This window comes from Leptodactylus fuscus, chromosome 7 (assembly GCF_031893055.1).
Source record: "Leptodactylus fuscus isolate aLepFus1 chromosome 7, aLepFus1.hap2, whole genome shotgun sequence".
Taxonomy (NCBI): domain Eukaryota; kingdom Metazoa; phylum Chordata; class Amphibia; order Anura; family Leptodactylidae; genus Leptodactylus; species Leptodactylus fuscus.
The window spans coordinates 92,233,379-92,259,462 of NC_134271.1; the positions used below are offsets into that span (position 1 = coordinate 92,233,379).

Consider the following 26,084-nt stretch of genomic DNA (forward strand, 5'->3'; position numbering starts at 1 on the left):
GCTCACTGTTCCTATGGTAACAATGGTGGGTTAGGGTTAGGAAGCGTTCACATGGGGACACAGGAAATTATACGTTTTAACATATAAGTTTTTCTCACTTGAGATCTCCTCCTCACTTTCCTTTAAGACCTAGTTTGCTCTGTATGGACTCAGCGGTAATAAGCGATAAGATTACATATAGTATTTACTTCTCAGAACAAAAAAAGAACCAACATGATCCGAGATATTTGTCATGCAAATGAGATCAGTGACATTATTTAAATACCCCTTCCCAACGACCTTGTAATCCTAAGCTGCTTGAATGACATCAGCATAATACTGCGGCTTAAAGGAGCATTACTTTGTGGAACAGGTGTGTAATAAGTGACTACCCTGGCCACAACCATCCGGGAATACAGGTCCATGAATTCGGTGAGCAGCCAGCCGCCTGTGCATGACCCTGCCAGGACCACTATGAAGTCCATTCCTGAGGAGACCTTCCAGGCCAGCCAAGGTGGAGCCCACGAGCCCCAAGCAGGTTACTATACGTTTTCATTATTGACACTGTAGCCGCTGTGTTCACTGGTTGTATGGCATTGTATAGGAATAGTGCATGGGATCTTGTAGGGTACCCTGACTACAAGATAATATAGACTGTATAATAATCTATGTTTTCATTATTGACCAGAAACTTAAGATGATGATAGTTGCACTTGCTATTTACATTGTATAATGACAAGCTCCGCAACATTTCACGTTTTCTGTGTGCTATTGGTGAATAGAAATTATGTTTTTTTACATCATGTAGTTGTAGAACTTGTTACCGAGTGTCAGAGCGTTCGTTCTTGCAGCAAACCAGATTACACCATATTATTAGCCTACAGCTCAGTATAGGATACAATATAGTGCTACATTAGTATTCAGCTCATGGATGGTTACCTATATGAGCAGGAGAGAGTTCCAGCATCTGAATGTGAACAGGACTGTTTCTATTCACTGACAGCAAAGAGAAATCCTGAAAATGCAGAAGAATTGAAATATAAGGTATAGAAAGGAGAACTTTTCATTATGCAGTTAGGCTTTATATACATAAAGCTGGGAATCCATATAGAATTGCACAGTGCTCTAATGTACAATGTAGAGAACTACATGGTATCATGCCTTTTATTTTGTATCCATTTTGAAGCTAATATGAGAGGCGAAGGAATATACCACAGTGTATTTAGGAGGAATTGCGGTCTTGCGTCTCATAGAATAGTTTTAAATAAAATCCATCCCTGGTATATATTGCAATAATCCAATCATTCCTACGTATAGTGACCATGACCTGAAGTGAAGCTGATATTAATCCTATATAGTATAGTATGATCAGACAAGAATATACTTTATCCATGAGTTGTACCTGGTATTACAGGTCTGCCCTGATAAGTTTAAAGCCGTATTCACAAGCTTGTGTTCTCAATGGACACAATGGGTTCCACTGATTTCTATGGGTGTATTCAGATGTCTGGGTACATGCGCTATTTTGGTCTGTTATCCAGACCAAACATGTCCATTGAGGTCTACGGGTCTCAGAAATTAGTTTTTCATTGATGCAATACATTGGAACTTGTTGAAAAAATGGTTTCTGGGATTAACAATGTACAAAAAACACTTACACAAGTCATAAAGCTGTAAACAACCATGGATGTGTGAATGAGACCCAGGTTATATCAGGCGCAGTCCATGAATGAGAATAGCGCTGTTTCTGGGACTCTTTTTTTTCTTATTCTGGGTAATACCTTCACAGGGTCTGTTAGAAAACTTTGGAGAAAGAACTGTAGAGTGACGCATAGAGAATAGTAGTGGCAGTGCCTACGGCAGTATTAGAGGCTCTTAGCCCATAGATGTATAGCAGAAAGGCTGAGCAGATGGCTTAGAAGTGAGCGCTAATGCCATTACAGGTTCACTGGGTGATAAGAACAGATTGTTCTCCTGGGTTATCTCCGGCCTACAAACAGCATCACGCTTGCCTGTCGCCTGCTATATCCGCTTTCCTCTGCACTTGACACGTGCTGCAACTGCTTTGTGATAAAATCTAGAGAAGGAGAATAGACTTCACATTTTCTTTCCTCTAATTCATGTCTGCAGTCCCACAGAGCCAAGGCTTGTTCTATGTCAACACATCTCATCTTTAATAGTAAAGTGACCCAACTGAGAGCACCCCATAAGTTGCCTTTAACATGGTCTATACATGGCAGTCCATGTGACCCTTTAGTGACTAGCCTCTTTTTGGCCCTGATGACCAAATAATTTTATTTTTTTTTTTTTTTGTTTTTCTATCACTATATACCAAGCCCTATAGATTTTTATGTTTGCATCATGTGTGCCATAAATACAGTAAACTAATAAATTTATTCACTGGGTAAATACAATGAAATTGATAAAAAAAAATTGTACATTTTTTTTTTAAGTTTTACTACTTAAAAATTATGCAAATCTGGCATTATTTTAAATTTTTACTAAGTAGGCAGACCACACAACTGCTATGGGGCCTTTATGGGGAGGGGGCCTTGTTCTCCTGTTTCCGGACACCAATTCACTGTAATCTCCTCTAGCCACCACTAGGGGCAGCACAGTATGAGGAGACTTTTACAGCCTCAATTGGGTTCAATAAAAGCTGTATTAATTCCTAGACACTGAGCTTCCCCTAGTGGCTCTAAGCAGCATGTTTTATCACTCAGCTATAGACAGGATGTTTATACATACATTTATACCAATTGTCCAATTTAAATACATGGACTGCGACACCTGAGATGTGTCACACTTCTTAAGAGGTGTAATTTTAGTGTATTTTACTCCAACATGGCTATTCATACTGACATACTATATTCCTTTCTATAAATCGTCCCTGTGGTGTTCACAATGAGTAGAATATTAATATAGCACTTGGGTGATGTGGAGTGTGTATTTTTTATTTAGAAAATTCCCTATCACCTGCCAGTTATACTTCTCCTTCCTCCTGTTGTGATATACACTTTGTAGGTTGAAAAATTGCATGGAAAACCCACCAGGCGCTGTACAGAACAAGGAATTTAATATTAGTCCCAATTTGGTATACTAATTTGTGAATTAGAGAGGACAGGATACCTATATGCCATGTTATTACAGTATTATGTGATATGTAGTTAACATAATATATGTACTTCATTTAGAGATTATGGAAGTAAAGGTAAAATAGTGACTAAGGAAACCTATCCCCAACACGCCACTACCCATCAAGTCTACAGAATCCAGTTTCCACTTAGAGCCTCTAAGAATACTACAGATTACACAAATGATTATATATTACAATAGTAGGCTTTGCATTAGTTAAGCATGTCATATTTTGTGTTTGTTTCCTATCTTATTTAGCTGGATGTTTTGCATAGTCCTATTTACATATCCATTTTTCCTGTCAAATGTGCCATACCCAGCACTGACCAGACTAGTCTAAAAAAAACCCTGTTTGTTCTTGTTACATGAAGACTGATACAAGGTTATGATTACTGTATAGAAGTGTCACTGTCAGTGGCGGATCCAGGCTTTGCGGGGCCCTGGGCAATTGACTTTTGCGGGGCCCTAGTTACCGGGGGGTCTGGGGGGTATAGAATACCCCCCAGGGCAAAGGGGGGGTCTGGGGGTCCTCCCCCAGGATTTTTTTAAAAAATTAGCCCTAAAAATGCGTTTTTGAGGCTTTTTCCCCCCCCTCCCCACTGTATTATATACTCCTCAGTACCCCTTTACTTTATTATATGCTCCTCAGTACCCCCCACTGTATTATATACTCCTCAGTACGGTACCCCCACCCCACTGTATTATATGCACCTCAGTACCCCCTCACTGTATTATATACTCCTCAGTACCCCTTTACTGTATTATATACTCCAGTCCTCAGTACAACAATCACATCATACTGTCATACACTGACTTACCCATGTGAAGAGCCACAGGCCATAGCCGAGCGTCGTCCTCCTTCAGACTGCACTGCAGGACTGGAGCGATGACGTCATTGCGCCTGCGTCGGCCTGGCTACACTGACAGCTTTCAGTTCTATGTCTGTGCATAGAACTGAAAGCACAGCAGCGATCCGCTCACTATCAGGGAATCGAATCGGATTCCCTGTTATTTAGTGAGCGATCCACACAGTGGCGTAACTAGGAATAGCGGGGCCCCGTGGCGAACTTTTGACATGGGGGCCCCCCGACACCGAAGATCTCGACCGAGTCTCTCCTACGCATTCCTGCGCGCTCTATTATGTCCCATAGTGGCCCCTGCACACAGTATTATGTCCCATAGTGGCCCCTGCACACAGTATTACACCCCATAGTGGCCCCTGCACACAGTATTATGTCCCATAGTGGCCCCTGCACACAGTATTATGTCCCATAGTGGCCCCTGCACACAGTATTACACCCAATAGTGGCCCCTGCACACAGTATTACACCCAATAGTGGCCCCTGCACACAGTATTATGTCCCATAGTGGCCCTTGCACACAGTATTATGTCCCATAGTGGCCCCTGCACACAGTATTATCCCCAATAGTGGCCACTGCACACAGTATTATGTCCCATAGTGGCCCTTGCACACAGTATTATGTCCCATAGTGGCCCCTGCACACAGTATTATACCCAATAGTGGCCACTGCACACAGTATTATGTTCCTTAGTGGCCCTTACAGGTCTAAATACTGTCACGTTACCGCTGACCGCTATACCAGGACAATTGTGGATAAAAAATCTGGTCATGTGCATTACAATTTAGTAACTCCATGTGCCTCATATTAATAGCAGTTTCCCCATCATGTCCCTCACATTAAGCCTTGTGTACCTCACATAAGAGTTACTGATATGTGAGAGACATGGAGGTAATAATAAAGTATCTTCATTACTATTACCCCCATATGGGGGCTGAGGGCCTTCGGAGTCCGGGGGACACTTCTTAGGGCCTTCTTCAACTCTGTGGTTGCCTCAGCCATCTTTTTCGGTGTGGCCTGCTGGGGAAGCAGTATATCAACCAGGGACAGAAATAGACTTGACAGGCTGATCAGGAGGGCCAGCTCTGTCCTGGGGAGCCCCCTGGACCCAGTACAGGTGGTGGGTGACAGAAGGATACTGTTCGTGGTGACCTCCATGCGGGAGAACAAATCCCACCCCATGTATGGGACCCTGATGGGACTTGGCAGCACTGTAAGCGACCGTCTGCTTCACCCCAAGTGTGAGAAGGAGCGCTATCGCAGGTCCTTCCTTCCAACCGCGACCAGGCTGTATAATCTACATCAGACCAAACGAAGATCACTCCACACAGAGAACTAAATGATTATGACGATGACCATGAGGTCTTCCTCTTTCTCTTCTGTTTTTTTTTTTTTTTTCCTTAGCTGCCATGGACTCCTAGTATATCTTCTCTTCTCAGCTTATCTGTGTCTACGTCTGTAATATATTATTATATATATCTGTATTATCCTGTATCTGTATTACTATGCTGCTGTAACACGCTGAAATTTCCCCAATGTGGGACTATTAAAGGATTATCTTATCTTATATGCCTCACATATCAGTAACTCTTATAGTGAGGCAAACAGGGGTTAATGTGAGGGACATGATAGGGTTAACTGCTATTAATATGAGGCACATGGAGTTACTAAAACAAAAGTAATCACCCCAAATGACTGATATTAATAAGTAACCCCAGTATGTACCTGTGTACCTGTTTTCTTTCTTCAGTTTCATTTTCCTGGATCAGCTTCTTCCTTTCTTCTGGTGTGCAGGACGGCAGGAACTCGGCAGGGATAAGCCCCGCCTCCTTGGCTCTCCTCAGCCCTCTCATTGGTGGGCAGAGGACAGGCAGAGAAAGGGAGGGGGGAGAGAGGGGGAGCGTCCTGAAGCGCTGACAGGAGCCAGACCTGCAGCTCCTGTGTGTCAGCCATTGCTGCAGCTTCGGGGCCCCCTGTTGGTGGAAAGTATTCCACCAACAGGGGGCCCTGATCATTGTACTCCCCCTGTACCACCTCCCCCCTCTCTAGGTATCGCTGCGCATCAGATACTTGGAGCGGGCGGACGATGGGCATCTGCAGGCAGCGCTGATGAGCTGACTGTCTGTCACTGTCAGTGTCTGATTCCGCGGGGCCTCGGGCTGCGGAGGTGCAGGGCGCTTCAGGGCCGGCTCGGGCCAGGATCTCATGAAGGCCGGCTCCAGCCTGTGCTTGGTTGAGGCCTGTCCGGCCTGTGTCGTGCCTCGTATTGCGCGGGACCCTGCTAGGCGCGGGGCCCCTGGCGGTTGCCAGGCTCGCCCGGCCCTGGATCCGCCCCTGGTCACTGTCATGTCATATGAACAGGTCTCTGCGGAGATTAGGCAGTGCCAACTCCGATTGCAGGGCCTTCTGGCCTGCCAACAGGACTTAGCTTTTAAGCGTTTTCAGTGTCAGGCTTATGTGCATAATAGTAGGGCTAGTGCTTTTTTGGCTAAAAAGATTAAACAGTCGCGCCCTAAATCTCGTATTGCCTACCTTGTGGATGACTCGGGTACTAAAGTTATCGACCCCCGCCTCATTGCGGATCAGTTTCGTTTGTATTATAGGTCTCTGTATAATCTTAGAGATGATCCCCAGACGTACCAGCCATCCAAGGAGGACATAGATGAGTTTTTAGACTCTGTGGCCCTGCCTCGCCTTTCCCCGGAGCAATCTGCCTCCTTGGCCTCTCCCATCTCCTTGATTGAGGTTACGGCAGCTATAGCTTCGCTGAAACCACTGAAGTCTCCTGGTCCTGACGGTTTTTCGGGGATCTATTACAAGAAATTTGTGGATATTTTATCCCCTCATCTCTTGGCAGTGTTTAGAAAGGCGGCGGAGGAACAATGTTTCCCAGAGGAGATGTTGTCCGCTACCATTGTGACCCTCCCGAAACCTGGCAAATCTCCCACTGTTCCGGCTAATTTTAGACCCATTTCACTCCTTAATATTGATGTCAAACTGTATGCTAAAATTCTTGCCGAGAGATTACTCCGTCTTCTCCCCCAGCTGATTAAGCCTGACCAGGTGGGATTTGTGTTTGGTAGGCAGGCCCCGGATGGCACACGGAGGTTCATAGACCTCATCCAGAAAGCTGAAAAGGATGGTGCACCTTCTTTGCTTTTAGCTCTGGACGCCGAAAAGGCTTTCGATAGGGTCCACTGGAATTATCTTGATAGTCTCTTAGATAAATTTGGTATGGGCCCTGTTTTTAAGTCTGCTATTTTGGCTCTTTACTCTCGGCCGTCGGCTCGTGTACTGTCCTCTGGCTTTTTGTCTGAACCTTTTCGGATCTCGAATGGAACCCGCCAGGGCTGCCCTTTATCTCCCATTATTTTTGCGCTAGTGATGGAACCCCTGGCGGAGTCCATTCGGGTGGCTGAGGACATTGAGGGCATTACTGTGGGTCGCCGGCATCACAAAATTGGTCTATATGCTGATGATGTTATTCTGGCCTTGACCTCCCCCGACTCTTCTTTGAGTGCTGCTACTGCTGCCCTTGCAAGATTTGGTAGAGTTTCTTATTACAAAGTTAATTCTTCTAAGTCCCAGATTTTACCTATTGTTGTTACACCCTCATTGAAGCATGATCTTGGTGTCAAGTTCCCCTACCAATGGGCTGATTCCCGTATTACGTACCTTGGCATTTCCTTGACAGCGCCTAGCTCTGATTTGTTCGCTGCCAATTATGTCCCCCTTCTGACTAAGATCTCCTCCCTCCTTTCTTCCTTTTCTCAACCGATGTTGTCCTGGGCTAGTAGAATAGCCATTGTTAAAATGATGGCGCTACCCCTTATTCTGTATACATTTCGTACAGTCGCCATTCCTCTCCCGGACTCGTATTTTCCCAAATTACAGTCTATTCTTTCTAAATTTATCTGGGAGGGTAAGAGGTCCAGGGTTCGATTTAAAGTGATGACTAGGCCTTGGTCTTACGGTGGGGCGGGTGTCCCAGATGTTAGGAAATACTACATGGCATCCATCCTTGAACAACTCAAAGTTGGTTGGGACGACTCTTCTAAGTGGCGTTGGGCTGAGGTCGAGGAATGCTTGTTAGAGGCCCCACTTATGAGTATTTTGCGTCCTAAGGATCTGACCCCCATCAAGGTGCACCCCCCTTTATTGAGTCTTAGAGCATCCGTGATTGCCTGGCGTTATTATTTGTCGCATACCTCCAGGGAAGATTTGGTTCCTTTGTCGAAATTGCCCTTATTATATGTGACCGCTTTCCTTCCTCAGCTGAGCCTTCGAGGGTGGAGCTCTAGAGGCCTCTATAAGATTGCTCATCTGTTTTCCGACGAGGGGTTGAAACCGTTTTCTATGCTACAAGATGAGTTTCACCTTCCCAAAACCGACTTTTTTAAATATTTGCAATTACGTCACTTTTTTCATACTCATGACCCCTCGTGGCTGACCTTTCCCAGACTAGCTTTGAGAATGTGGAGTCGATCCTCACCGGCTAAAGGTGGATTGTCCACATTTTATACTTTCCTCTCTGTCCCTGCTGAGCAGGTCAAACCTTTCCACCTGCTTCGTTGGGAATCAGACCTTGCCAGATCCATTTCTTTGTCAGATTGGTATGCTGCAAATGGGTTTGTCAAACGAGTTTCTAAAGGTGCGGCCCACTGGGAAACGGCTCTAAAAATAGCGTTACGCTGGTATAGGACTCCAAGCCAATTAGCGCACATAGATCCTTCCTGCTCGAGTCTTTGCTGGCGGGGATGCGGTCACATAGGCTCCTTCATACATTTATGGTGGGAGTGCTCTCCAATTCTAGCGTTTTGGACGGCAGTATTTCAATTGATGTCTAGTGTAACTGGCCTTATTATACACCCCTCCCCTGGCCTTGCTCTTTGTTTTTTGGATTCTGATCTTTTCCCCGTGGGGTCACAGGTTGTACTGGGGCAGATAGTGCTGGCAGCTCGGGCTATGATTGCTCGCCAGTGGAAGTCTGCTCTTTGCCTAACCGTAGCTGAGTTAATCCACCATGTCGACTTAGCATTTACTATGGAACGTATGCTGGCCAACAAAAACCATACATATGCTAATTTCCGTTTTAAGTGGTCCCTTTGGTCCTCTTTTATGGACACTAGGAATGCACCTCCTCCCTTAGTCTTAGGTAGGCCTCGTTGGGATCCCTTATTTACTTCCTGACTACGGGTGGCTTCATTTTTGTTCCTGCTGTATTTCTGCTGTATAACCAGTACTATATTCGGGTATACTGTCTTTGAGCGTGTTTTGTTTTGTTTCTTTTGTTTTTTATTGTGTTACCCTTGTTCTCTTTTCTCCCTGTTTGTCCTCTTCTTGTGGTTCCCTTTTTTCCCCTCGTCTATAGTTTCTGTCTTTATTTGTTTTTCTAGTTACACCATGGTTCCTGGTATTTTGTTCTTTTTGGTGTATTTATGCCCTGAGACTTGAACGGCGTATTGATCTTATAGGCTGAAATGTGAATGTACGGCGCTCTGGTGTTTCTTGTTCTGTTTGTTTTATATATTGTAAAATTCTTTTTTCTCAATAAAAATCAAATTTAAAATAAAATGTCATATGAACAAGTGACAGCAACTGCATAGATTTAGTAAGACAATACACAAAAAGTAAGGGCAACTATATACTCCATGATCTGAGTAAAGGTTGAATATATTGAGACCAGCCAGCAGAAATTTATAAAGCACCATTAAAGTGATACTCATGATACAACATGTCTGTGTGAAAATTTACGTATTTGGTTATTTGTTCTTCAATAGTAAATCATGGGTGTGTAAAGATTGGATGTGGTGGTGGTGTTACATGACCCCTTGCTCTTCTTGTGGATGTATCAGTGATCAGATTAATATGCCAAAACAAAGTTAGTTTTAGTGTAATGGCCATTCCAGCCGCAAAGGGTTGACACAGCAAAAGGCGCATTCTTTGAGTGTATGTTCACACAGAGTTTTTTCCAGGCAGATTTTGAATCCGCCTCAAAATTTGCCTGCAAAAATGGCTCCTATAGACTTTAATGGGTTCACATGGGGCCGCCTCAGAATCTGGTCCAAAAAACAGCTAGCCGCGACTGGATGCCGGTCCAGTGCATACAGTGCACCAGCATCCAGTCCCTGCATTCCTTCTGGATTAGGCCCAAATGAATGGGCCTAGTCGGGAGGGAGTGTCGAGGCCGCGGATGACCGCGGCTGATGCATCCATGGACTCTGTCTGAAGAAAGGACATGTCGCTTTTTCTCTCCGCGAGTGGGAACAAACCGCTTGCGGAAAAGGAAGCGTTTTTTGAGCCAGTTTTGTAAAAACCTCGTCTGAACCCAGCTGTAAAATGAAGCGACATGCCTTATCTTGCTGCGGAGTCCGTGGCTGAGTCAGCCGCGGCATCCGCAGCTTGAGACACACCCCTATTTAGGCCCATTCACTTGGGCTGAATCAGGAGCGGGATGCAATGAAGGAATGCCGATGCACCACATGAGCATCCTGTCGTGGCTAGCCCCGCAATACAACCACACGGCGGAAAACTTTTCCGCCATGTGAACTAGCGCTTAAGGTTACACACTAGACTATTTACAGTTCACACACAGCAGTTCAAGTACACTCTCATGTCTCCTATTGAGGAGGTCCAATGGCACATGTGACACCTCTATATTCTACGACCTATGCTTCTACATCTTACAGTGGATCCCCAATACTACCGCTGACTGCGCAGGACACAGGCTACTCATTCCCTCTTCTGCCTATGAGGAGGCTCTGACACATTGCAGGTTGTGGACACTCTCAATCATGGACTCCTTTCTGTACCTGCCAAATAACTCTCCTCTCAGTCACCTGTCTGCCACCACTGTCTATACTTCACACCAACACTGCCATGTTGTTCTCCATTCAGTCAATGCAGCATGTTGTCCTGACTATAACTAACTATGGCATTGCTGGTAGTGATGGCTTCAGGCTGCACCACCACTACCTCAGTGTAAGAGAATGCACCTCATAATTCTCAATCACATGGCCTGGGGATTTCCCTTGAGCACACACAGTACAAAGCTCATAACAGTGGTGGTGCAATAGCACCATCTAATGGCCACATTATACCACTGCACCACACCTTTTTACACACTATTTAGAAACATGAAAAAAAAACCTGATGTGGAAACAAAGGGGTTATCCTTTGGATAGCCCATCAATATCAAATCTGCGGGGGTCCGACACCCAAGACCTCTGCAGATCACCAGTACAGGACAATATCTGCAAGGAGTTTGTATATTCTCCCTGTGTTTGCGTGGGTTTTCTCCGGGTACTCCAGTTTCCTACCACACTCCAAAAACATACTCATGCCTCTCAACTTTCAAAGAACAGAAAGGGGGACAAAAAGTTCGGGCATAGCCTGCTGCTGCAAATTTATCTCCACCCTCTTCTAAATTGCTTCCACCCATTCTGATCCGTTTCTCTTTGTGCTCCCCACACAGTATAACGCTCCTACAGTCACCCTTCTATGCCCTCACATTATAATGTTCTCCTCAAATTGACCCCACAGTATAAAGTCTTTCTCCTGGTGCATCCAGTTGCACCAGTTTAAAATGAGGGCAACTAGAGAAGGACATTAAACTGTGGGGTTAGCTGGTGTGGGACATTAAACGGGGACAACTGGAGGGGGATATTAAACTGGGGGCAACAAGAGGGGGACATTTAACGGGGGTAACTGGAGGGGAACATTAAACCGTAGGGGTAGCTAGAGGGCAACATTAAACTGGGGGCAACTAGAGGGGGACATGTCCCTCTTCAGCTGTCCTCCTCCAGTTGCCCAAAGTTTAATACTTTAGTTGCTCACATTTTAATGTCCTCCTTCAGCTTCACCCCGATTTAATGGCCCCTTCCATCTGACCCCTGTTTAATGCCCTCTCCATCTGCCCCAAGTGTAATTTCCTTCTTTATCTGTCCCAACAGTTTAATGCCCCTCCTATTTGCCCCCAAAGTTTAATGTCTTCCTCATATGTTGCCCCAGTTTAATGTCCCTCTTCATATGCCCCCCAGCCCAGTTTAATGTCCCCTCTCCAGATGTAGATGAGTTGAATCTGGGACATTCCTCCTGCCATTATACTATGTGGAGGCCACGATGGGGGGTGGGGTGGGGGTTATACTATGTTTGGACCACTGGAGCGATGTTATACTGTGTGTAGCTACAAGAGGGACATTATATTGTGTGGGAGCCGCTGGGGGCAGTGGCGTAACTAGGAATGGCGGGGCCCCGTGGGGAACTATTGACATGGGGCCCCCTCCAAGATGGGTACATGGGCGTGCAGGCTGTTTGTGAATAAGAGGGTGACGTGGGGTGCAGGGTGTGTATAAGCAAGAGGGGAAATGGGGGTGCAAGCTGTGTGCGAGCAAGAGGGTGATCCGGAGGGGGGAACCCCCCATTCCACCACACTCTTGCTCACCCACAGCCCGCACCCCCATTCCCCCTTCTTTCTCACATACAGCCTGCGCCCTCAGATCACCCTCTTTGCTCACACACAGTCTGCATGCCTATGTACCCTCTTGCTCACACACAGCCTACACCACCCATTCCCTCCTCTTGCTCACATAGGGCAGAATAGGGGGTTGCAGAATGTGAGTAGGAGGGGTACATAGGTGTGCAGGCTGTATGTGAGAAAGGAAGGAATGGGGGTACAGACTTTCTCACACACCCTGCACACCCATGTACCCTCTTCCTCACAGCCTATAACCGATTCCCCCCATTGTACACTGACCTGTACAACCCTGGTAGCTCCGCCCACAAAAGACAGAGTCTATGTTAGTAGATTAAAGGACCTTTGATGACGTCATGTCTCAGGTTCTTCAATCTACTAGTATAGATGCCAGCACAGGGCCTGGGGACAGCGGGCAGGAGATAGAAGTTTCTCCTGCCCGCTGTCACTATGCAAGTCCTGGGAGGCAGCAGGGGCCTGGACAGCAGACAACCCCTGCTTGGGTGCAGTAGTAAAGGCAGCAATTGCTGACTTTACTACTGTTAAAAGATGGACTGTGGAGAAGGCAGCTCCTCTCCAACTTCAGGCAGCCCCCAGCGCTGCAGTAAATAGGGCCCGTTACGTGCTGGAGTTACTCCAGCAGGTAACGGCCTATTTAAAAAAAATAATCTACAGCAGTAGCAGCTGTCACTGGGCCCCCTAGAGTCCCGGGCCAAGTGGCAGCTGCCTCTGCATCTACCACGGTAGTTACGCCCCTGGCTGGGGGTCAAGAAACTGTGTGGGAGCCAAAGTGGGCATTATATTGTGAGAAGGCCACAAAAGGGCATGATACCATAAGGGGGCACTAAGGGAGCATTATAATTTATGGGGGTACAAAGAGTCTGCCTTGGATTGGGCAGAGTCAAAGGGGCATGGGCACGATTAGAGGTGTCGTTTAGCTTATATAAATTTGTCATCTAAAAGTTAGGAGGTATGAAGTGATAATATGTTGGAATGGAAAGAATATATTTAAAAATCTTTTCCATAGAAGTGGTTTCTAGTAGGTCTGTTGTAAGATAGTAATGATCATAATGATAATAATGTCATTATCATATAATACTGTTATCAACAATCTTCATTATGACTATTATTATGACAGTGAGCGCAATGGGTATATTGTTACATTAGGATTCAACAAACAAGAAGTAGTTAAGGTTACATGTGAACTACAAACAGGAGTAAATGTGTAATTGGTCCCTATAGGATAGTAGCAGTGTAATGTAACCTGCTGCCTCCTGTATGTGAGAAGCCATCAGAACAGTATCTCTCTTTATGTCATTTTTTTGCACTTTGTGGGACAAATATTTAAGGGTTAAAGGACTATCTTAGGTTTCTACTTAACATGTGCTATCTAGAGTCTTATGTGGTAGAGAGGCCTTTGGGCTCCCTGAGGCTCCTGGGCCTGGCAGCTACATCCATGTTAAAGGGGTATGTCCATCTTAAGGATAATATTCAGACTTTTAACTGAAGTCTTCTACCCAATACATGCTTTATCTTTTTTACTGTTTGTCAGATACAGCTGAACCTCTCTACTCAGACCTGTTCTCATCATGACTCACTCCCAGCTCTTGAGCATCTACACTCACCGGCCACTTTATTAGGTACACCTGTCCAACTGCTCGTTAACACTTAATTTCTAATCAGCCAATCACATGGCGGCAACTCAGTGCATTTAGGCATGTAGACATGGTCAAGACAATCTCCTGCAGTTCAAACCGAGCATCAGTATGGGGAAGAAAGGTGATTTGAGTGCCTTTGAACGTGGCATGGTTGTTGGTGCCAGAAGGGCTGGTCTGAGTATTTCAGAAACTGCTGATCTACTGGGATTTTCACGCACAACCATCTCTAGGGTTTACAGAGAATGGTCCGAAAAAGAAAAAACATCCAGTGAGCGGCAGTTCTGTGGGCGGATATGCGTTGTTGATGCCAGAGGTCAGAGGAGAATGGCCAGACTGGTTCGAGCTGATAGAAAGGCAACAGTGACTCAAATAGCCACCCATTACAACCAAGGTAGCCAGAAGAGCATCTCTGAACGCACAGTACGTCGAACTTTGAGGCAGATGGGCTACAGCAGCAGAAGACCACACCGGGTGATACTCCTTTCAGCTAAGAACAGGAAACTGAGGCTACAATTTGCACAAGCTCATCGAAATTGGACAATTGAAGATTGGAAAAACGTTGCCTGGTCTGATGAGTCTCGATTTCTGCTGCGACATTCGGATGGTAGGGTCAGAATTTGGCGTCAACAACATGAAACAACATGAAAGCATGGATCCATCCTGCCTTGTATCAACGGTTCAGGCTGGTGATGGTGGTGTCATGGTGTGGGGAATATTTTATTGGCACTCTTTGGGCCCCTTGGTACCAATTGAGCATCGTTGCAACGCCAAAGCCTACCTGAGTATTGTTGCTGACCATGTCCATCCCTTTATGACCACAATGTACCCAACATCTGATGGCTACTTTCAGCAGGATAATGCGCCATGTCATAAAGCTGGAATCATCTCAGACTGGTTTCTTGAACATGACAATGAGTTCACTGTACTCCAATGGCCTCCACAGTCACCAGATCTCAATCCAATAGAGCATCTTTGGGATGTGGTGGAACGGGAGATTCGCATCATGGATGTGCAGCCGACAAATCTGCGGCAACTGTGTGATGCCATCATGTCAATATGGACCAAAATCTCTGAGGAATGCTTCCAGCACCTTGTTGAATCTATGCCACGAAGAATTGAGGCAGTTCTGAAGGCAAAAGGGGGTCCAACCCGTTACTAGCATGGTGTACCTAATAAAGTGGCCGGTGAGTGTATATTCTCTTCTCTCCTTCTCTCTGTATATTGCTTCCTGTTTCATAGCCCTGATAAAGATTAGTAAAGTTTCTTGAGCAGCGCCTCTGTTATCTCTGTATGTTAGTCCAGAGATAACTGTGCAGGTGATCATGTATTTATTTAGCTTATGTATATAGCACACCATCATATTCCACAGTGCTATACAGACGTTGTCAATCACTTTCCCATATAGAACTCACAATCTACATTCACTATCAGTATGTCTTTGGAGTGAGGGAGGAAACCTACTCAAACATGGGGAAAACATAATCCTTGCAGAGGCTGTCTAAGGCCAGGGCCCTACGAAACGTAAACGCCGCGATTTGCCCACAGCGGAGATGCTGCGGGAAAAATCGTGGCGTTGTACAGTGCAGGCAAAGTGGATGGGATTCATGCGAATCCTATCCCCACTTTGTGTAAGAAATCGCAGCGCGAACACACTGCGATTTGTCAATTATAACTACGGAAATGCCGGCAGCTTTCCCATAGATATAATGTTAAGAGAAAATCCGTGTTGGAAAACTGTGAACTTTCTCTTAAAAGTGCTACGGATGAACCACAATGCAATCACGCAGCGGTTCTTACCTCAGCGCTTTATCACTGTGTTCATGGCCCGTGGGGCCTTAGCCTTAATCGGATATGAATTTAGGACTTCAGCGCTGCAAGGCTGCTCATGCTGGATTGAGCTGAAAACTAAGACGTGGAGGGGAGAGGAGAGGAGACAGGAGGTCAACTGAAATCCTGCGATGCCCCTTTAAGGGTATTACAAGGATTGTCTGGATCAGGACACATATTTAGAAAGTTTTGCTATGGATTAGAGTGAGGCTGTTTTGGGCTCTGAGCTCTGGTTGCGCTGTATATGCCGTCCTCTTTTATAGAACATCTTGTCAAGTCTTATATTTCCTCAGCAATGCAAAACAAACAAACAGAAAACAGAATAAACCTCCCGCTGTTTTATACAGTAACTGTCTGATGGCACCATCCAAAAATAACGAGTTTTCAGAGGTGGAGGAATGAAAGTGCCAAGTTCGCAGCTCTGCAGACTAAAAGAATTAAACCAGAAGGAGGGGATTTTCTCAAGTATAAAGCAGTTTTCTGTATATACAAAGCCTCTCGGTGACCTTATGTGTAAAAGGTCTGTACAAAACTTTTCACAATACATGTTGTACAGTATCTGATGCAGAGCTCCATGTCCCCTGCATAGACATAAAAGGCAATTCTTGCATAGACCAGCTTTGATGTTCCATGTGCTGTAATGAGGCTCATCTCTGGCCCTCTATGTGCCAGGAGGACAAATGTATGGTGAAAGCTTCTGGTGAAAGGCCACATCCCTCCTAAGTCCACCCATTTTTGGAAAATGGTGGGCATTAAAAAGTTAAAAAATATATAAATTTATCACTAACCTGTCTTACTCCATTTCTCCTCCTCTGCTGCAGTGGTTGTGAGTGGTATTGCAACTTCTCCATTCACTTAAGTGGTGAAATTGTAATACCATGCACAGCCACTAAACATTGTGATGCTGTTTTGCAAGTGTGAGGACTGATGAACCTGGGGCACTCAGACAGCTGATCAGTAAGTGTGCCAAGAGTAAGACCCCTACTGATCTAATATAGGACAGGACAGTAATTTTATCTAGCTTTAAAACTCCTTCAAAGAAAACCGTTCATTCACCGCCATACCTCATCTAATGAGCACTGTCACCCTGAGCATTTTGGTGTTTTGTTTATCTAAATCTGATCAGCCATTCAAATTATATTAGCCCTTTTAATGTTGATGCAAAATAGGATATGCTAGCCAAAAAAGTGGTAATATTGTGGCTTTTCTGGGGTGGGATGTTGTATGTCCTGGAGTCTAAGGGTCCAATCACACAGAGGTGAATGGTGAGGAATTTGGTGTGGAATTTCAGCGCTGAAATTCCACCCTAAGGCCGGGGCTCCACTGGCCAGAAACGCCGTGGAAAACGCTGCGGTAAAAATCCCATGCCCACTTTGCGGAAAAAATCGCAGCGGTTTTGAAAATCGCAGCATGTCAATTATATCTAAAGAAACGCTGGCGACTTTTCTACATATATAATTGTAACAAAGTCCGTAGAGGAAAACTCTGTGAACTTTCTGTTGAAAGCGCTGCAGGAAGAGCCGCAATGCGTTTATACTGCGGTTCTTCACGCTGCGCTTTAGCGCTGCTTTCCGCCCAGTGGGGCCTTAGCCTAAGGGTCCATTCACACAGAGGAAAATGGTGAGGAATTTGGTGTGGAATTTCAGCGCTGAAAAAAAAAGCCCCTCATTGACTTCAATGGGTTCCTTTCAGAAAAAGGAGCCAAAGAATGGAAACCTGAACGAAGGTGTGAACCAGGTGTCACATGTTCAACTCAATAGTAAAACAGAATCCAGTGGGCCCTATGTCCCCCCTAGTGGTGTCTGCAGGTAGGCAGAATTTTAGCATTTAGGTCTACACCTGTGCAGGGTATGTGGAGCTCTGTAACAGAATAATGGGGCTCTGTATGCCATAAAGATTTTAGAAGAAATGAATCTGCATAAAATTAGTCAGACCTCAGATAACACAGTGTTAAAAAGTGGACATTCGCACTCCTTAACTTTTGGTTTAAAAGAGAGATCACATGTCCAGAAGACTTATTATCACATGTCTGTCGGTGGCAAGCTTTAAAAGAAATAGACCCCCAGAGACTATGCTGAAAATGTTTTGGCAACCCTATCAACATTAGCGTGAGGATCTGGAAATCTTCAAGCAAAAACATGAAGGTGACCTGAAGATTGTTTGAGCTTCTCCCACACACCAAGGACCCGTTCATTCTTGCAAATAGGGTCCCAACACTGAAGTTTCTCTTATCCAGTACATAAAAGGGTGCAATAGGTATTACGTTAATAAATATCACGGTACTGGACAAGGGTGTAAAGCCTGCACAGTCACAGGGGGGACATACTTCATTAATAAATTAAGTTGTACCCTCTTGAGAAAAGCTTTTACAGAGGTTGCAGGATTTCTTCTAATTTCCTGTAGGGGTCAAATATACACAGGTGACAAATGATACAAAAGATCTTTAGGAGGAGAACTGGATAATCTGGTTAAAGTATGTTAGAAGAGTGAATTCTGAGAGCAGATAATATCATCAATGCCACAGTGTTCAGTGCCCGTCCTATACAACCGCCATATGTTCACATCTGACACTGTGTCTAACAAAGCTGAGCTTGGCAGATTGTATCATAGATTGCATTTAGGAACCACTTATTATTGTAAGGTGGGCTATAATGGAGCAAAGAGCGGTGGACCTACTCCAGCCATGGGCACTCAGGAATTGCCCCAATGTCCAGACCAGTGGCGTAACTACCGCCATAGCAGCAGAGGCAGATGCCACAGGGCCCGGGACATTAGGGGCCCGGCCACAGCCGCTACGTTTTTTTTTTTTTTTTTAATAGGCCGTTACTGGCTGGAGTTACTCCAGCTGGTAACGGGCCCTATTTACTTCCCGAACCTGGCAAGTGATACCGCGGGCCCCACAAGCACTATCATTATATTCAGGGGTCTTTTCAGACCCCCGAGTATAATGACCAGAAGCCTGGGAGAAGTAAGAAACATAAAAAACACTGTTACTTACCTCTCCACGATCCAGGCAGGCTTCAGGCCTAGTCGTCTGATGTCTCATGACCCCGGCCTGCGTCCCAGCTCATGTGACATCTGACATCATTGAAGATGGACTACAGCGGAGGCCAACAGCGGAGGATTGCAGCAGAACCAGGAGATAGGTAACAGTGTTTTTTTTATGTTTTTCTCCCCCTGGATCTCCGATTATTATACTCTGGGGTCTGAAAAGACTGTGTGCAGGGGCCACTAAGGGACATAACACAGTATGCAGGGGCCACTGAGGGACATAATACTGTGTGCAGGGGCCACTAAGGGACATAATACTGTGTGCAGGGGCCACTAGGGGACATAATACTGTGTGCAGGGGCCACTAAGGGACATAATACTGTGTGCAGGGGCCACTGAGGGACATAATACTGTATGCAGGAGCCACTGAGGGACATAATACTGTATGCAGGAGCCACTGAGGGACATAATACTGTGTGCAGGGGCCACTGAGGGACAAAACTGTGTGTGCAGGGGCCACTAAGGGACATAATAGTGTGCACAGGGGCCACTATAGGGTACAATATTGTGTGCAGGGGCCACTAAGGGACATAATACTGTGTGCAGGGGCCACTATGGGGAATAATAGAGTGCGCAGGAATGCATAGGAAGGGGTCAGTCGAGGTCTTCGGCGTTGGTCGGGGGCATGTCAAAAGTTTGCCACGGGGCCCTGCCATCCCCAGTTACGCCACTGGTCCAGACGCTTACTACAACTCTGAAAAGAGGATTTGTACAGGGAAATATATGCAATTTAAGATACTTTCCAAGTGACTGTTTCCCAAGCAGGAATATGGTCATAAGGTCTCAGTTTTATGGGTGCAAAACAGCCACAAGGGGGTAAAGATACAATAGGTCTGACTATCTACAACCAGAGGTAGAACCAAAGACAAGCAGTACTGATGAAGAGTGAGGAATATGTGCGGCTGCGCAATACAGACATATAACATTACAAGGACAGTAATGTTATAGTAGATATACTCTTATACATGGGGGCAGTATCATAATAGTTGTATAATATTCTTGTACATAGGAGTGAATAGTATAGGTTATATTTGTGCACATAGGGCATGGTATTACAGCAGCTCTATTCTTGTACATAGGGCGTAGTATTATAGTAGTTATATTTGTGTACATAGGGGCAGTATCATAGTAGTTAATTCTTGTACATAGGGGATAGTATTATAGTAGTTCTATTCTTGTACATGGGGCAGGTTTTATTGCACACTGTAATTGTGTGACTATATAACTTAGTAATGTAATGTTTCCTGTACCATTGATGATAATAAGCTTTTGACGTTGCGTTACAGGTATATAGTTGGATAAAATTGCTGCTGTCCCCTCCTATAATATCTGTCTTCATCAGGCCATATTCATCCAGTGAGCCAGCATCTTGTGGATGTGTCAGGTTTGGAGGGGTGAGTTGGCAGTCCTAATTAAAGGGGAAGCGCAGTCCCCTGTTAGTGATTAGTGGTTAATGAAAGGGTGAGTTAATTTTCCACACCAGAAACTTTTCTGAACTCTGTTATTGAAGGATAAGCTGTAGCTTCCTGTAGGCAAACCTCACAAAAGATGGGTATCTGAACTGTCACCACAGGCAGTTCCCAGGCTTTGCTTCTGGCTCATAGAACAGACAGCGCCGTACCCTGGTCTCTCTCCTGTTTACTTTACCAGTTCAGTGGCTTGGGGTGTTTTATTTTGTAAAGTGATCTCAGTCCTGGTGTATAGTTACTACTGACAGGAGACGACATAGGCAGATCAATTGTAGCTAGGGTATCGTGTACCGCAGAAAGTTTCCCAGCACTTGCTCAGATGTCCCCTGCAGGAAGGGCCATTCTTATCCTCACCATGGATACTATACATATTTACCCAGTGCCAACATAGTCCACAGCACAAATATACAACTGGAGCTATTAGAGGGAGGGGCACCATAACTGGAGGCCCCCTACATTAGACGTTGTGTTCCATGTATGCTGCATTGTGCCCAGTGATGGCTACTCTGTTAATCCAATGGGGATCCTACCTAGTTAAAGGGGGCAGGCTAGGGGGATCTCATGGGCCCCCTATCAACCACTAGAGACATAATACTCTTAGCTTGGGTTAGTAGATTGTATTTGGGAATTACTTATCCCTTTAAGGAAGGCTGTAATGGATCAAGAGACTGTGGGCCTCCTCCGACCATGGGCATTTAGGAACATTTAGGACAATTTCCAAGTGGGGATTTGGTCATAAGAGCTCATTTGTTAAGGGTACAAGTTAGCCACAAAGGGTTAACAGGTGCAATGAGTCTGACTCTTTACAACCAGAGGTAGAAACAAGGACAAGAGACACTGGTAGAGTCTGCTGAATTACTACTGCTGGACAATGCTTAAAAAATAAAAAAATTTCCTCATAGAAACCATCAGCAAGCAGGTTTAATGTGCATGTAATTCATACAAAAAAAGTCAGTCTTGTGATATATGAGGAGATTATGGGAGGGGTTCCAGGTGCTGAGTATGCCACCCAAATGAAGGGTCAGTAGCAAAGGACTCTGTGCCACCTCAGTCCCCATTGGGATCACCCAAACAAGGAGCTATATGCTGCAACCCTATGTTCTATTTGCCTAGGCAATCTTTTGCCATTTGTCTACAATACTTCATAGGATAGATTCATTCATAGTTCACATTAATTTTAAAACCTTCCTGTTGATGGTTTCCAGTAAGGCTAGGTTCAAACCTGTGCTGCAGGAACCGCTGAAAATCACCGGAGAGTCCGCGGGTGTCCATGTCCAGTTGGGTGATCCCAATGGTTCTTGGTCACTTGGGTCCCCCGGCGGGTGTGAACATAGCCTAACACTATTTTTATGCATTTTACCATCACAATAAAACGTAAAAGACTTACAAAACCGAATAGATTTGTGCTCAGATTCAGGATCCAAGCACAAGTAGTCGGAAATGGTCATAACCCCTTCAACATCTCATGAGAAAGAAGTCTGCAATTGTAGAGGAGTCCTCGAACCTGAATTTGTTACAATCTGCTTGTTGATGGTTTCCACCATTTTCTTCTCGATGGGTTTATTCTATAGATGCCATTGGGCTCTAGGTGAGGAATTGTATGTACAGACTACAGATGGCTTTCCTTCTGACATTCACCATAACATGAATATTTTCCCTCTTTGTTTAAGCTTTGAACTCTCGGCATGGGCCGGGGCTCTTCTTCTGCCCATTCCCCCCCTCCTACATTGGTGTGGGCTCGGTTATCACTTCATCTCCCCTAACATAGCGGAACTATTTCCCCTGAGATCTCAGGTATAACGAGGGGTTAAGGCGGCCGCCAGTGTCTGAGGAGACGTCTCTGCGCCGGGAAGTGGGGGCGGGGCCAAGCAAGTTCAAGTCTTCATCCCAAAATCCCGGAGCTCAGACCCCTCCCCCTCAGTGGAGGCGGAGGTGGAAGCTGTGGAGACTGCTGGACCCGGCACAGACCAAGGCAGCGGCGGCCAGTCAGGGGGTCTCTGCGTTCTCGTTAGGGTTTCCTCACACTCTCATTTTGGGCGCCATGAGACACCCCTCAGAGCTGTTGTCATGGTAACCGGGGGCGGCTGCAGGCCGGAGACAGTACCCCAGCACCGGGGAGGAGGTTACTAAGACGGGGGGTTGCCAAAGGAAAGAGGGGGACACAGCAGACGCCAGGAATTGGTGAGGACGCTAAATATCAGCCAGGATGGAGGACGGGTTCTCCAGCTACAACAGCAGCCTCTACGACACCACCTCCCTCTTCCAGTTCTGCAATGGTGAGTGTATTGGGGAGGGGGTACCTGCTTTATCTGGAGAGGCTCAACTACAAATCCCAGCATGTCCTGACTGGACCTTTATATCCACAGCCAAGGCGACCACAGCACGCTAGCCTATTTGGTGTCTCAGCCGTGTGGAACTACAGATCCCAGCAGACCTTCTATAGGGTTTTCTAGGAATAAGACTTGTTGTGTTAGGGAGAGGTCATTGTATTGGTATCTTTTTGGAACTACTGATCCCAGCCTGCCTTGTCAGCTCTTGAGATTGTATTTCTGTGTCAAAGGTTGATGGGTATGCTGGGATTTGTAGTTCTGCAGTTGTATATAATATAGTTTGAAGTGTTTCCAACATGCAACTCCCTAATATATTTCATGTGAATAAGAACATTGTATTTACATTCAGATGCTCTAGACCTAAACATCTATCATCTAGCTGAGGGTTTGCTACAATCGTATCTCTGCTAGGTGACAAGTCTGTGTTCACATCCTCACAGATTAGGTCAAAACACTGGACTACCTGCTAATAACCCAACAGGACCATTAGGGTGCATTTACACGGTAAAATTTACGTAAACGCTCCAAATTACACTCCATTTTACTCTGTGTGAATGCACCCTTATAGTAAAAGGGGGTCTACCTGATGCTGTTTGTGTCCATAATAAGATAGATCTGGTGCTCCCGGTATTATTATGTTCCTATAACAGATATGTAAACAAAGCCTAAACCATCTGGACTGATATAGTTTACCTGTGCTGATACTATCAGGATGGGAGAGAGATGTGTTCTGCTAATGTGTATGGTGTCCAGAGGCTTGTCTTCACTTTGGGTCTGTTCAGATTTTTAGCCTTTAAATACATAACCAAGAATGTTCCAATTCCTTTACAGCAACCAGAGATATGAAAATGTCTTACTGAAAGAAAGTATATTAGTAGTTGCCGATCTTTGCGGAAAGTTTTAATGACATGGTGGTGAGTTCTACAGATAGTAGCGGGCACAGACAGCTGGGCACCCACTGAGTCACCTGCCTAGGCTGATGCAGCATCCTGAGGCTCCTGTTTGTGTGCTGCTTTAGCTATGGCGATTTGTCCTTTTTAGACATTCTGTACATGTAATATAAAATTTATGGAACTAAAGATCCCAGCATGCCCTGTCTGATATTTTCAGTGTTAAAGGTGGTAGAGTAGAGTGGTAGAGTACTCTGAGACATTTAGTTCTGTACTAGGGTTACACCCGCCCTGCAGCGCTGTACACAGAATGTTAAAGAGAACACATGGCTTAGTTTGGGGGGCACGTACTTTATTACTGTATACCAATGTCAGAAGAAAGGGGTTTGACAACAGAGAAATCTCAAAGCACAAGGAAGTCTCTCCATGGGACAGTATTACATTGGGCATCACCTGGCACAACCTTGTCCAAGATTACAGAAATAGACTGCTTTTTCATAGATGGTGGCCCTCTAGTTATAGACTTTGTCCCTCCCTTATTTTCGTAATTGCCAAAGTTGCGCACTACCAGACTTGGACCCCTTTTGACACAGATCACACATGAGACTGTCCTTGAACCTAGGACACTAGCTTGTGCTGCTGCACCCATTGAACTGCCTTACTCAGCATGTGCATCGTGCTTTATGGCTAAAAGGGATTGTGTGTACAGTGTCTTGTACTGTCTGTGAAATATTACAGCATGTTGTCCATGTGATCCCCTTCCTCCAGTTAACAAATGAGATATACAGTACAATGTATTCTGGAGCTGTTTAATGGATGCACAGGCGCCCTAGCCTCATTGTTATTCAACAATCCAAGTAAAACTGATATATGAACATTGCAAGAGTATCAAACATCAGGCTAGGGTTGGGGTCCCTGCCCTAGGCATATAGGGTATCCGTTTTACCCAAGGTATTGCTTTCAGTAGGGCATCTGCTAGATATCATAGTTTACAGATCTATAGTTAGATGATAAGCATTTGTTGCCTGGCTGTCATGCTTCGTAAGATTTCAGCTAAACCCCATCATAGACGTAATTGTTGTGCAATTTCCATTGACTTTTATGGGAAGGGGAAGAGAAAGAGCAAGTGGCAAAACCAGAGTGTTAACGTTATCCTCCCCTGGCAGCGCTCAGACATGGGCTATGTATGTATGTGTGTGTGGGCTCAGTGCATGGAAGTGATTGCATTTGTTGGTAAACTTTGGCACAGTAGCGGACTATGATCCTTTGGCAGAAGCTGCAGCAGGCATTGTGTAATAATTAATATTCTGTCAGACTCTCAGCTGCTGAGACTGGAACGGGGGAATCTGCTTTCACTTTGTGCCAGGATTTCACACGATATCATAGTGCAGACTGTATGTCTCTATAGAGCTGGCTGGTGGCTCTTGTCAGAGGACTAATACCTTCTATGTTACATGCTTAGCATGTGAAATTATTGCTATCTGTGGCAGGTATATATCCGATTAATTGTGTGTATTCCCAGCCACTGTGAATGCTGAGTATTCCTGTATAATCTGTGCAAGGCCTTGTATCAGCCCAGACATTACATGGACTAGTAAAAGAAGTCAATGATTAACTCTCATGTCATTTGTTAGCAGACAGGAACTATCCTGGGTATTATGTAAGGTGCCTATAAAAAGATGTCCTGATGTAGAGCAGGGTGGATGATCATACAGGACACTTTATATTCTGAAGTTACCTATCTGGAAGGACAGCTTTCCCTGAGACTTTTCCCTGTAAGAACAGGTTTACCTTTTGTCCACTTTATGGCAATGAATGATGTGAACATCATTTAATCTGCTGTATTGTCCCACTTCTACAGTCACAAAAATTCAGAACTTTTTTTTTTTCTTTTTCCAAAATGAAGAGACTGTGAAGTTCCAGCGAACATCTTGGTCCAGTTATTGGTTATACATAAGGCCCCTTCAGTTTCCTACAACTAATTGTATATTGAGGATTTCTCAGTGTGGGCATATGTGGCACTTCTAGAGAATGCTTGTGCCCGTTCACAAATGCTTTTTCCATTATAAAATGATTGGGTGACCATGATTGTTTGTGGAAATCTATGGTTAGAGACGTATCCGTGTGCTGTATCTCCACTGACCCTTGTGGGTATTTGGGATGAGCACCTGTATGGCATCCACTAACTCCCCTACTCCCCGATGCCCCCTGTGCATTGAGTCTATGTGAGAAAAATACTGTACTATACAAAGGTTTGTCATTTGTTTGGATTTCTCAGTTTGGGCCTAGATTATGTGATTCACATTGCCTGTTTATGCAGCTTTGCTTTAATGGTATGCAGCTATTCCACAAGAAGTGGCCTTAATATTAAGGAGACAGGAAGTTGGTTTGGAGGGGTTATTTGGGAAAAT

At 45.1% G+C, this 26,084-nt stretch overlaps 1 protein-coding gene across 7 annotated transcripts in view; it reads left to right on the forward strand.

The window, feature by feature from the left end:
* Nucleotides 1-336: 336 nt before the first annotated feature.
* The window catches only part of EML1 (EMAP like 1), a 97,939-nt gene continuing 72,191 nt past the window's right edge, over nucleotides 337-26,084 (forward strand). For 6 of the 7 annotated variants that reach the window (XM_075282486.1, XM_075282488.1, XM_075282491.1 and 3 more), the window contains exon 1: nucleotides 337-517. In XM_075282486.1, the coding sequence (XP_075138587.1) occupies nucleotides 403-517 (115 nt within the window). In that variant the 5' untranslated portion in view covers nucleotides 337-402. Of the gene's footprint in view, nucleotides 518-22,396; nucleotides 22,730-26,084 lie in introns of those variants that run through there. The other variant, XM_075282490.1, reaches the window with a different exon arrangement.